Source organism: Papaver somniferum, chromosome 8, assembly GCF_003573695.1.
Source record: "Papaver somniferum cultivar HN1 chromosome 8, ASM357369v1, whole genome shotgun sequence".
Lineage (NCBI taxonomy): Eukaryota > Viridiplantae > Streptophyta > Magnoliopsida > Ranunculales > Papaveraceae > Papaver > Papaver somniferum.
The window spans coordinates 170241439-170254515 of NC_039365.1; the positions used below are offsets into that span (position 1 = coordinate 170241439).

General features: G+C 39.2%; 2 protein-coding genes across 2 annotated transcripts in view; both read right to left on the bottom strand.

Annotated features, from left to right (window-relative positions):
• Positions 1 to 2284, bottom strand: part of LOC113306451 (BTB/POZ domain-containing protein At3g56230-like) — a 36620-nt gene extending 34336 nt beyond the window's left edge. The window contains exon 1 of the mRNA XM_026555386.1: positions 2032 to 2284. Within this exon, the coding sequence (XP_026411171.1) occupies positions 2032 to 2284 (253 nt within the window). The remainder of the gene's footprint in view (positions 1 to 2031) is intronic.
• A 4579-nt stretch (positions 2285 to 6863) lies between these two features.
• LOC113306452 (BTB/POZ domain-containing protein At3g56230-like) lies at positions 6864 to 7355 on the bottom strand. The gene is made up of 2 exons (XM_026555387.1): positions 7194 to 7355; positions 6864 to 7058 (listed from the first exon to the last, which is right to left on the bottom strand). Exons 1-2 carry the CDS (start codon positions 7353 to 7355, stop codon positions 6864 to 6866), a joined length of 357 nt encoding a protein of 118 aa, XP_026411172.1.
• Between the last annotated feature and the right edge of the window lie 5722 nt (positions 7356 to 13077).

The following is a 13077-nucleotide window of genomic DNA, read 5'->3' on the forward strand; positions in this document are numbered from 1 at the left end:
ACATATGCTGGTAGTTTACAAACCAAATCCTCTACTTGTACATTGGAGTAAATGGAAGAACAAAAACTAATGCTGGATAGGGTTGGTTGGGAATTGGAGGAAAACGGTTACGAGTCGGAACCAAGCTTCCTCAGAGGTCATTTGAGGTACTCCCATCCTTATATTGTACGCCCGGCCATCGAAACAGTGCGTCCACAAGAAGAACCTCCCTCCACAACTGCTGAAAAACTGCTGTACCCGTACTTCTAAAGACCCTCACGTTGGTGGTACGTAATTTTTATTCACTTCATATTATTAGAATGTATATCTATAAACATATAAAAGTTAGCATATTAATGGAATAATATGACAACAGCGTTCGCAGCTAAGAAAATTGGGAAACTGGTTTAAATGCAAGAACAAGGAAGAAGAGGTGCTGACCCCGGCAGAAATGAAGACAGTCTAGGAAAAGATAGACAAAGTTGAAAATCCAGATGCAAAGGACTTGTGGAACGAAACAAAAAAGAGGGTTCACAAGAAGCCAAGGACCGAGTGATCTAAGATGTTTGTTAATGTTTCTTTTATAGTATTAGTTATGTCTTTGAACAATCTACTGTCGGTTTATGTTTTTTGTGTGTTTTTTGTTTCATTTGTTTTCGGTTTAGAACATCTTAACTTTATGTATGGTTTGTTAAACAATCTAGTCTTTGATTATGTTATTTTGTGTGTCTTGCTAAACTTTGGAAATGTTGATTTCATTTGTTTTTTTCTTAGAACATATTATATTGGTAAATATATGTCAAACATTGAAATTTTTATGTTTTTTTTCAGAACCGGCATGGTCGAAATTGTAAGAACAATGCCGGTATACTGATTTCTTTTCCGTAGCAAAGGAATTTAGAATTCCGGCGTTGATACGCTTTTCTCGACAATGCCGGTACTCTTTCTTTCCTCACACATAAGTGATCTGTGTAGAATTCCGGCATTATTAGGAAGTTAATTTCAACGTTGGCACTAAACCTGATATCTATGTGTACTTATGGTGTTTACATAAAAGAAAAAAGGCTTTCTAAGCCGAGATCATTTCCCGGTATTGTAAAGTTTGAACTAAATCATGCCGGCATGTCATAGCATATGGTTTAATGATTACAATTCAAACTTCCAAAAAAACAAAAGGTTGCATAGCAGTGAAACACACATTTCCAAATTACTCTTCATCACTTTCTAATTTATGAATAGGAATTTCTCCCTTCTCCGGGTTAATTGATAGCTTCAACGGATCCCACAATTGGTGGTTATCCTCATACAATTTCATCCATTCCTCCGAGTGATTGGGGACTATATCCTTGTTTTAGTCAACAGACAAACCGGTGGCAATGGACAATTTTCCTTGAGCATCAGAATAATGAAATGATTCCCGTTCACGAACTCCAAGACAACTCTTCTTAAGAGATCCTTCGCACTTTTGCCACTTTGGCGTATAAGTTGTTTGTTCGGTGGGGGAAAAATAATGAACAACACAGCTAAATGTATCCGCCACAAGATGCCCACAAACCGACATTTTCATCCAATATTCAGTAGGAAGGAACTTCATCTCGTGCTCTGTCCCTAACACCCGAGCATGCAAACTATCAAACCCTTCGTCATCATCTACCAATTGTTCGTAACATCTCTTCTTTTTCATAAGTTACTCGGCCATCCTCTTTCTAGCGTATCGGCATTGTGTCATCCCTTTACGAATAGCCGTCTCAAATATTCCTAAATGTTCGGCCATGGCATGATATCCACAATTTTCATCTCCATCGACATCATCCGTATATAAAATATACTCGCGAATAAACTCGGGAAGTTGGTCTACATAACCTTCTATTTTGGTATGGTCATGTCTACAAGTCTTACCTGTTTTGGAATCCTTATACATCTTCATATTACCAAATTGCAGCTTAATTATATCCATTTAGGATAGTCCGTACTTCCTTGGCCTACCCCTTCGCTTTTTAAAAGGGACTACTTCACCATCGTGTTGTTGATGACTAGGCATTGGTCGCTTACCTTTGCTATCACTTATCTTTGGCATGACTTCGGAATTTTCAGCTTGATGTACTTGACTTGATGTAGGTTCCTTATTCGGCCTTTCGTTTTTGATATGCAAAGCCTCCCCTTCGACTATGGGTGTGACTTCGGAATGCTCTCCTTGTTTAATCATTGTTGGTACCTTCCTAGGCCTACCCCTTTTCTTTGTAACCTCCGCTACATCGAATCTAGGTGTGGCATCCGCTTCCTTGGCTTGTTGTTCTTGTTCCATCGATGCGAGTACCTTCGTCGGCCTACCCTTTTTCTTTGGAACCGACACTTCATAGGCTTGTGGTGTTGATACGAAATCCTTCATTTGTTTTTGAATTGATAGCGGTAACTTCTTCGGCCTACCCTTTTTCTTTGGAACCGGCACTTCATCGACTTGTGGGGTGGATACAGAATTCCCTGTTTATTGTTGACTTGATGGTGGTTCCTTCCTCGGCCTACCTCTTTTCTTTTGAACCAGTGCTTCCGCGAACCTTGATTCCGAGATATCACATCCGGTTGGGTCTCGTTTCTTACTTGCCTCTTCTTCACATTCGTGTTGACTCATTGCTTTCAATTCTTTCCTTTCTTTTCTCCATGTCGTTTAAATTTGTGGTCTACCGGGCGGATCTCCCTTTGTTGGCTCTTCACTTTGTGCTACCCATGGGCGTGTAATTAGCCTTAGTTGGCTCAACAATACTTGTTGGATAGTCCAGTTTCCACGTGAGTAAGCTTCATAGAATTCCTTTGCTTCGGGAGTATCCCGTGGTGATTGTCCGGGAGCTTCCGTAGGGGGTGGGTCGAAAGATAATTGCTTCCAAAACGGATCAATAACCTTAGTATCACTTCTTCATACTTCACAACCATATGACGACACGGAAGACCCAATGAAGACATGTCGGGACAAATACACACATCACCCGGTCTGTCGTAGTTTCTCTCCTTTTCTATTTCTTTAATCATATGATTTATTGCCCATTGCGAGACGTTGAATTCTATTCCTTGGAGCAAATTACGACATCGAAGATGTGATGTCATCCTTTCCATTGAGATTTTATCAAAGGCCTTCTTGATCATATCGATATATGACTTAAAGTATTGCTCAAAAGCCTCGGTGACCGTAACCACGTTTCCTTAGACGGACTGGATGAGATCTTTAAATATTCCATGAGCGGACTCCGCAATGCTAGTTGCTTCATTCCCGTAGTGTCTATATCGATTTTTCCATGCACGCATAAATCGTTCCTTGAACTTAGCCAACACTTTATTCCGAGAGTATGAGACGACACTTGGATACACTTCGTTATATTTGGCACTAAACATGTTCAATATGTTTTCATACATATCCTCGGTAAGAGACCAATAAATTTTCTCCCGATCCTTTAGAAATTCCAACCACTTTTTATGATTTTCGTCATGTTTATTGTCCACTCGCTCTTTTATCTTTCCTCTTTCATCTTCTTCTTATTCGGAAGATATTTTCTTCTTGAGAACATCTTCCTCTAGTTGAGCAATCATTCTTTTCTTAATATCCGCCTTAGAGGGTTCAAACAAAGCATGAAAATCACATTTTGACCTATATGATACGTACATAGGAAATTTTATACATCCAGAAATACGTCGGATATAACATTCATTAGTGCGTCATCTTGATCGTTTATGATGACCCTCGGAAATTGATTTTTCGGGAACAATAATTTCAATTGTCGTAATTCCCAATGATAATTGTAATCCCTCTCGTTTTCCATTAAACACCAAGACAATGTGAATGATACCTTGTCCGATGTTTGCTCCACGATGTTGAACAACGGAATGTTGTATTTTTTCTGTCTTGTAGGTGCAATCCATCATAAGAACACCACGACATGTATGAGCTAATTGTGAAACCAAAGGATACGCAATGAATATTTGAAGTGGCTTGTTGTCCGGTCCTCTTTTAATGATACGAGTGTAGTTGTGATCCCAAGCTATCTTCTCAAATTTTTGCATAACGGTCCTCCCTTCCCATTCCATGCACCCTTCTAATGGTTTCTTGCGCGCTATAGACTGTACTTAGAGAAGAAACGTTCGTCTTATCCTTTTCCTTGAAGCCTCTGAGAATCACTCGTGGTTTGATACATGCTTTGGTCATTCTCTTTACATCACCGAATTCATGAGGTTTTAGCTTCGCAACTAGGGAGTGACCAACAAAATCTTTCGGATCCCGGTGGTTATGAGGGCCAAACCACGTCGTACAACCACATTCCTTTTCATTGGTTTCATTGTCTCTTAAATAGAATACAAGCTTAAAGGGGCAATCATCCTTCCCCGTACGAGTCTTGTATACCCTATTAGTCTTCTTTGGATATACACAACCCTTTCTCTTATGGCTATCCTTCTTATTGTATTTCCCACTTCTCTCGCAAACCATCTCAAAACGATAATCTGAACGTTGGGTATTCGTCACCAACACACATATGTATTTAAGTGTCGTCTCTTTTGCCCAAGCAATTGCTTCCTCTGGATATTTTATTCCCTACATGAGGACAACAATGGAAGATTATAAGGTTCATTACAAGCAATCTCCACATAAAGTTTTAAAGACTAGGTGAAAAGTATTATTTAGTAACATACCAGAGGTATTTTATAGTATTTGGACGTATCCGACCAAGCGGTTTGGAATTTGTTGGATCAATGTAGGAAACAATCTAAGGAATGAATGAAAAGAAAATTGAATTAGTTCACAAAAAAATTAAATTACTATACTAGTTCTGGCATGCTCGACGACAGTTCCGCCAAAATAACCAAAGCCGGAAACAAGTGCCGACCTTCAAGAATAATGTTCCGGCATTTCGTTAATAAACTTGAAAAAGAGGACCTAATTTTAAAAACTACCGACATTGTATTTTCATGAATATTAATTCCGGAAAAGATAATATCGGCATGCACGATCCACAAGTATTGAAGCCGGAACATGCCGCCGGCATGCTCGATAAATCTAACACCAATCCGGAAAACTACTACCAAAGTGACTAATTTCTGGATGTTTTTTTAGTGGTACCGACATTCTTGAATATGTCAGGTCCCAAGCCAATAGCCGTTTCCGGCATGGTACTTAATTTTCAAACCATGCCGGGATTTAGTGTCGGCGTGCTCGATAACTTTTATACCACGCCGGTACCTATGTTCAAAATTCAATTAACTCCTGGATGTTTTTCTTGTGGTACCGGCATGGAAAGTTAGGAGAGAACCATGCCGGTTTGAATATTCCATGGAATATTCGGTGGTAGGTAAAAAGTTAACTGCGTGCCTGCATGGTTTTTTTGGTTGAAGACAACGCCAGAAATTGTTTCAAAATGGGGGATAACAGGCGCCGACATGCAAATAGTATGAATACCATGCCGGTTTTGGTAGTTCCGGCGTAGTATTCATACTACGTGTATGCCGGCACCAAGCTTTTTCAGAGAAAAAATGGTGGTTTCAAAAAAAAAAAATCAAATTTTCGACCTCTTAGCAGCATTACCTGTGTGTTGGGGTTACTTGTATGTTGAACATGTTTACTTTCTTGGGTTGGTTTTTCAAAAATCACTTCATGCTCACGAAAATCATGATCCAAAGGTGTTGGTTCATCATATAACTCCAATTGTGAGTTGTTATCATTAACCGAAGATTGAAGATATGATTGTGGTTGTAGTTGAGCTAAAGATTCAGCAGCTGCAATTCTCTCCTCACAATCATCTTCCATTTTCACAAAAAAAATTCCACCTAAAAATAATTTTCCCTCCTTCTACTCTCACCTCACTCACACAAATTCAAATAAAATATACACTAATCTATCCTCCCAAATACTTAAGATTTTACTAATTATTATTAACCACTAAACCTGATTAGTGAGAGCTAGATTAGGAATTAAAAAAATAATTACATAAGGGGTGACCCAGATTTGATATTAAGATCCCTATTTTATCATGTAGCTATATTCCCCAATTAGATTCCATATCTCCCAATTGTGGGTTCCTTTCTTTTGCATGCATCTGGTCAAATATATTCCTGCTGCCATGCATAGTTATGGTTAAATATAGTTAAAATCGGGAAAGTGGCCTTTTTGAGAAAAGTAGACATCTAATCTAATGTGTCGGAAAAAAAAAAAGACATTTAATCTAATCTTGCATATCAAAACATCCCTGTTTGCACACTCGTAGGGCCGGCGCTATTTGCAGATCTTTTTTCTGTTACCCCAAAATTGCAAAAATAAAATAAAAATCATGTTTAGCTTAAAGAATATTGCAACATATTCTCAGACTGGTGTCAAGTCACATTATAAGTGAAACTATTCCAAGAACACGAAATCACCAGCATAATAATCAAAGATCCTATAGCAAACTATTTCTATGTCACTGTCCAATAGATATTTGGATAAAACCCACGTAACTTGCAATAATGAAGAAAAAGAGAGAAAGAAAAACAAAGTAGACAAACAATCATCTAGCTCTATTGGCTTAATTTCTGAAAATAAAAAAAACTACTACTTAACACCGGAGAAACCTTGTCAAAACTAGAATTAATAATATCTCAACGGAGGAATCCATCGATCCTTAAAACTAGAATTGAGTGCAAAAGTAGCTTGTGATATGTACCACCAAATGTGGGTTTTCTGTTACAAATTCCTCAAAACTAGGTGCACAAATTATCTCTTTTTTATGGTCGATAATCATCTGCAAAGCAGAAACTCTTAATGTCTCATTTGAACAAATTTCTGAGATCTCCAGCACTTTGAGCGCATTTGATGAATCTATCAACTTTAGTATGTTTTCTTCGCAAAACTTCTCCAAATGTGGAATTGCCTACTTATGAGATGCAAGTGCTAGACGGTAATAATGCATCTCAAACTTCTCTTTGGCCAAATTTCCACAGTAAAGCAACTCCAAGAAAGTCTGAAGCTGTTCATGATTGAACTCAGGTAGACATACGGAGTCAATTTGCGCAGACTTGCATGTATCTGATGATAACATATGTTTGAAAACTTCAGACCTAATTGCCTGCATTTTTTTAGCATAAAGAAATGAAAATCGACATCACACATATATGTCACGAAAGGAATATATATATCTACTGATACCCTTATATGGTATATGGCATGCATGCCTAACAGATAAAGGTGTACATATACTAACCAACAAAAATTTATGTGCAGGTATAGAAGGTCCATCGCCAGGCTTGACTTGAATATCCGAATGACTTTCATCTGTAAATGCAACAGCTAATCCACCAAGATAATTTATCCACCTTTCTTCTCTCGTTTTCATTTCTTCTTTTGTTTGTTTTGTTACTTCCATGATCCACCGATTAGCACTGTCCTTACCCTAGGGACACGGCAACAAGCTAACTCAACATGGCAACATATTTAAGTTATGAGTAGTCGATTAATATCATCTCAATTCTCAACAACCCTTCGGACCGGATATACATAGTCCCATACTTATAAATGTATTATGAGGTGCTTTTTCACCAAATCCAAAGGTTTCTGTTGAAAACACTAAAACTTGCTTAAGTAAAATGTTACGCTAAACAAGAGGATAAAGAAAAAGCTAGTAGTAGTATATGATCAGGTAATTAGGTATTCCCCACAAATGAAAATGCAAACTCAAGTTAAACTGGTTCCTCTCAAACGTTGACCAAAAGATTAAGTGCTTACCCAATTGGCTAAATAGCTAGTGCTTTCTGAATCGTTGGGTTTGTTCATCAAGTTCATCATGGTGTTGAATTCCCCATAACAAGAATTGCATACTACAACTTCATTGCTGAGCGGATAGCCACGATTACTATGTAGTGTAACGTAAGAAGTTTTACAAACAGAACAATTCATTGTTGACTTCTTGGCTCCTCAAAGTTCTTGAATTTGTTTTTGGAAGATGAAGAAGAACCGAAGTCTAATACGGTACTCAAGGAAGATTTATATAGTGAAGCTTGGTCATGGTTATTAATTACGTAAATCCATCTTTGACTCCGCATTGCCGTTCCAATATCCTTAGAAAATTCTAGATAGTAGATACTGAAAGATCTTAAAGTAAAGCTACTCATATGTGTCTCTTATCCAAATTAATCACCTATAATAGTCGGATTATTTTTTCCTTTTTTTGATTTGCCGTTCCAAATTGAAGGAGATATATGCCGAGGCAATAAATGATGTTAAAGCTGTAGTTCTGAACGGTGATGCCGGAGATTTAGATATCAATGGGTTTGGGAAGGTACAAAAGACTGGTAGTATATAATCATATTCCTAGGTGTTTAGTTTAGACGAGAGATTTTTATTCTAGAGTCTAATTAGTGTTTTGATTTGGCTTGGCAGGGGATAATTGTAAACAGTTCTTGGTGAGCAAATTATTATCTGGCGATGTGAAAGCTGAAAGCGGTTAAAACAGTCTTCACATATATGTTGAGCAGAGGCCAAAAATCCAACAGGTGCTGCTATGAGAGGATTCGCACTTTGTGTACACATAATCTCACTTTCAGCCACGTGGAAGGAAGAATGCACGTGGCATCACGTTAAAGGATCACACCATCATCTTCCACCACGTCGATATCATCAAACATCCAACGTAACAACATCGCGGACCACCTGATGAACGAGGAGCTGAGAAGCACTATAACAGATCCGAAAGTATACTTTCCCCATCCCAAGGCAGATAGGAAATGGACGAATGCGGACTGACCCCAACTGCCACATTTAATGCTACAAACATAGATCACGTGTCAAGCACCCCGTAGAAGATAGATTTATGCTTTTACTACCAAAAATCCGTAGACCTGCTCTTTTCACCGATGTGTTTATGTTTTTGCAACCAAAACCCCGTAGATCTACGCTCTTTATTGATGAATTTATACTTTTATTCGCCAAAATCCTATGTGCATGTGCCTTCATTATCTGAGATTTTTGGATTTGCATTTTTTTTATTTGCCTAAAATCTTCGGATTTGTATGTTTATTGCTCCAAATCTTCACTTTCATTGTTAAAAACTCGAAGTATTCAATAAAAATCTGTTTTCCTCTAATCTCATAAAACCATATTTTATTTCAATTTACGGTATCAACTGGCTTGTTTTACGTACATTCACAGATTTGAACCTTATTTGGGAATTCGAGTGTATGCCAATACTCTTCTTATTTTACTTCATCATGATGTCATCGCGCTAACCACCAAGGTATCACGGATACTCTTTTCCCGCCTATTTTCTCAGTTTTGCAGGACATCGAAGCAAGGCTCACTCCAGTGATGACACGAAGCAAGCAGAAAGGTGAGAAGCTCAAGGTTGCGAGCAAAGACCCGGATGCAGTAGAAAACATCAATCTCACTGAAGCAGAATCGATAGCAGCGACGGACACTAAAGCAGCAACACTGAAAGCGGCGGCTTCCAAATCTAATGAAGCAAAAGCGAACGCAGCCAAATTAGCAGCTAAAGATAAAGGCAGCGGAGCAACAAGAGGACCTAACAGACTCCATGATACAACAACCACTCTACGTAATGTCGCAGACCGATGACCAGAATCAACCGCTGCTAGTGCCAAACACAAGGCGTCAATTTCCAACTGGAGTTAATCAACCAATAATAATGCATGGACCAGCTGAGGATCCACCTGAGCCGCTAATCCAAACTATAGATGATGATCAAGAATCTGCAGTGGTCCTAGGATAAACATGGACTCCAAACCAGGGATCAAACCCACCAGTTCAGCTAGTAGCGGAGCTGGAAGAGATGAAGCGGAACCAGAAAGCTTATCAAGATGCCTTAAAACTACTAGTACGGGAGAACCAACAGTTGAAGGAAAGAATGGCCCAAGATGCAAGATCAGCGACAACACATGAAACACAAGACAAATCTATATATCTCCAAAGCCTCGGAGCCTAATCAAGAACGAAGGATGGTTCTAGCCAATCCTCAGAATCCCGAACCACTAAACCGGCGGGCCACTCGAGGAGGTGATCGGTCAGACCTTGACTATGTGCCAAGAGCTTCGGATTATTACGATGGCCGTACACAGAAAACGCAAAAAGGAGGCCTTTGGGACGAGCATTTATTTGCTATGGAAAATCTCAGAAGCGAGATGATGGCGGAAATCAAGCAACTAAAAGCTAATCAAGGAGGAGGTAGACTCGAAGAGGTGATGAGAGAATCTGTTACAACACCTTTGACTCCATACCTGGCACGAGCCCTCATTGCTATAAAATTACCGATCCCATCCTTTGAGTGTTATGACGGCTCAAATGATCCAGCGGCACACCTACGTTATTAGAGGTGTGTTCATCCATCTGTACAGGAATAAGGCCGAAGCCAAGGAGAAAACCATCGATCTGTACCTTGACGAAATCTCAAAAGGCCCAATAAAAGGCATCAGAGTCATGAACAATGAAGACAGCGGCTCAGGAACGAAGAATGACGAAGATCCCACCAAATAGCAATCAAAGAACGTTCCTCTCCTAGGGGAACCAAAACCGACGTTTAACAGTTGAACCCACTCAATAAATCAACATTGGAACGGTCGAATATCCGAATATAATCAAAATAGGAACGTTTATGGACAAAGATCGGGAGATGGCCCTTATCCAGTTACTCAAGGAATACATCGACATTTTTTCATGGAAGCTAGGAGATATGCCAGGCATCGATCCCAAGATTATACAACAGGAGCTTCAGATAGAGCCAAGAACCGTTCCCATAAGACAGAAATTGCGCAAGGTAGAACAAGAATATCACCATGTTGTAGAACAACAGCTTAATAAACTCATGGAAGTAGGATTCATTAAAGAGGGTATCCTACCTGGATCTCGAACATGGTCATCGTTCCCAACAAAAACGGCTGAGTGAGGATATGCATTGACTTCACCAACCTCAATAAGGCATGCCCGAAGGATAGCTACCCACTCCCAAGCATCGACCAACTAGTGGACGCCGTGGAAGGATACAAAGAACTATCTTTTATGGACGAATATTCTGGATATAATCAGATAGCATTGGCAGAAGAGGATCAACAACACACGGTATTTTTCACCCCACACGGACTCTACTGCTACACATGCATGCCTTTTGGACTGAGAAATGCAGGGGAAACATACCAAAGGATGGTGGATGCAATATTCAAACCTTGGATCGGAAAGATATTGGAAGTCTACGTCGACGACATGTTGGTTAAAAGCAAGTTGCGCAAAGATCATCTACAATACTTGAGAGACATTTTCGATGCAATGAGGAAATACAACATGAAGGTGAACCCAGACAAATGCACTTTTGGAGTCACATCCGGAAAATTCCTTGGATACTTAGTGACGAAGAGGGTCATCGAGGTTGATCCTGAAAAGATCCAGGCCATCGTGGAAATTCCATCTCCCAGAAATCTAAAAGAAGTCCAGAAACTCAACGGATCTATAGCAGCATTAGGAAGGTTCATTGCCATATCCTCAGATAAGTGCAAGCACTTCTCCAACATTTTAAAGAAAAATACCAAGTTTGCCTAGACCTAAGAGTGTTAGGAGGCCTTCCAAAAAATCAAAGAATATCTTGCAACAATCCCTATCCTCCAAAAGCCCGATCCTAATGAAGTATTAGCATGCTACCTGGCGGTGACCTAAGATGTTGTGAGCACTGTGTTGGCTAGGACGAACACCAAGGTGGAGCAACCAATATATTACGTTAGCAAGACTCTCAATACGGAAGAAAGGAACTACACCAAGATCGAACAATTGCTACTGGCGCTAGTATGGGCTACTCAGAAGTTACAAACCTACTTGTTGACTCATTATGTCCGGGTCCCATGCAAGGCTCCGATGGAATCTGTCCTCAAGAATGCAGGGAAAGTAGGGAGAATAGAAAAATGGAATACACAGCTGTAACAGTTCAACATCATACATGAGATCCAACAATCACAAAAGTCACAAGTCTTGGATGACTTTTTGGCAGATCTACCTCTGGACAACGATGAGGAAGTGAAGGACCCGTTTGGGGCAAATGATGAAGGAAAGGACTCGACCGACGTAGTTGAACCCTCTAACCAACGAAGGTGGGAAGTCTTTGTAGACGGATCCAAGAACAAAGACGGTGCAGGCTGTTTGAGGGTGAAAACGGTTTCTGCTGATTTCGGTAATTTCGGGTGTGTGGGTGAGAAACGAGTCTAAACTCTAAACAATGTACTGGAAGGGAGTACTTTAGATTCAAGAGATAAAATTTAAGAAATTTGATTGTCACGCACTCAAATTTAAGAAATTCTGAGCTGGTTGTTTCAAAATTCATTTGAGAAAGCCTGAATATGATTCGAGACAGAACAATAGGTCAAATCGATCAATTTTGTAAGCACATAAGTCAGATTAATAGTAAAACCCTAGACTAGAAAATCACCAACTAAACCCCAAAATAAAAAAAAAAATTCACCATCAAATATCTAAATGAAACTTCAAATCATGATGAATCAAAGATACAAACGCATAACAAGATTATGTTTCTTCCTCTTACGATTAGACTAAACCAGGAATAAAAATTGAATCTAATAATCAAATTGAAACTTAAAACTCACCCGTTTGAACGTATGAGAATATATTAACTTAAACTTCGTCTTCACCTTCGTTCATCAACATCTCAGATCCGGAAGGAAAAAAAAGAGGTAAAAATCAAAGCTTCGTCGACTATTTATGAAAGTTTCTGACAAGATGGAGTTTCAAAATCAATTTTCTTATGAACAACTTTGTTTACGGGTTATTTTAGGTAAACTGTATTTTTTTATTCCTGGACAGATTGCCCAAATTGATTAATAGAACATTATATTTTTCAATCCCGTCCATCTAAACAGTATCAAAATTTAGATGTCTTTTTTACCCAGGAATCATGGTTTTTGTTCTACTTAACCAATTTTGTGGAGAAAAATGGGACGAAAGGTGAGGGTATGGAGCAACTTCGACTTTAACTCAAGTGCCACATTGACCGGGCCAGGTTGAAAAATGAATTTGACTCATGTATGGGATGGCCGTTTACACGTGCCATGGCATGATTTGCACGAGTCAGCGTTCACCTC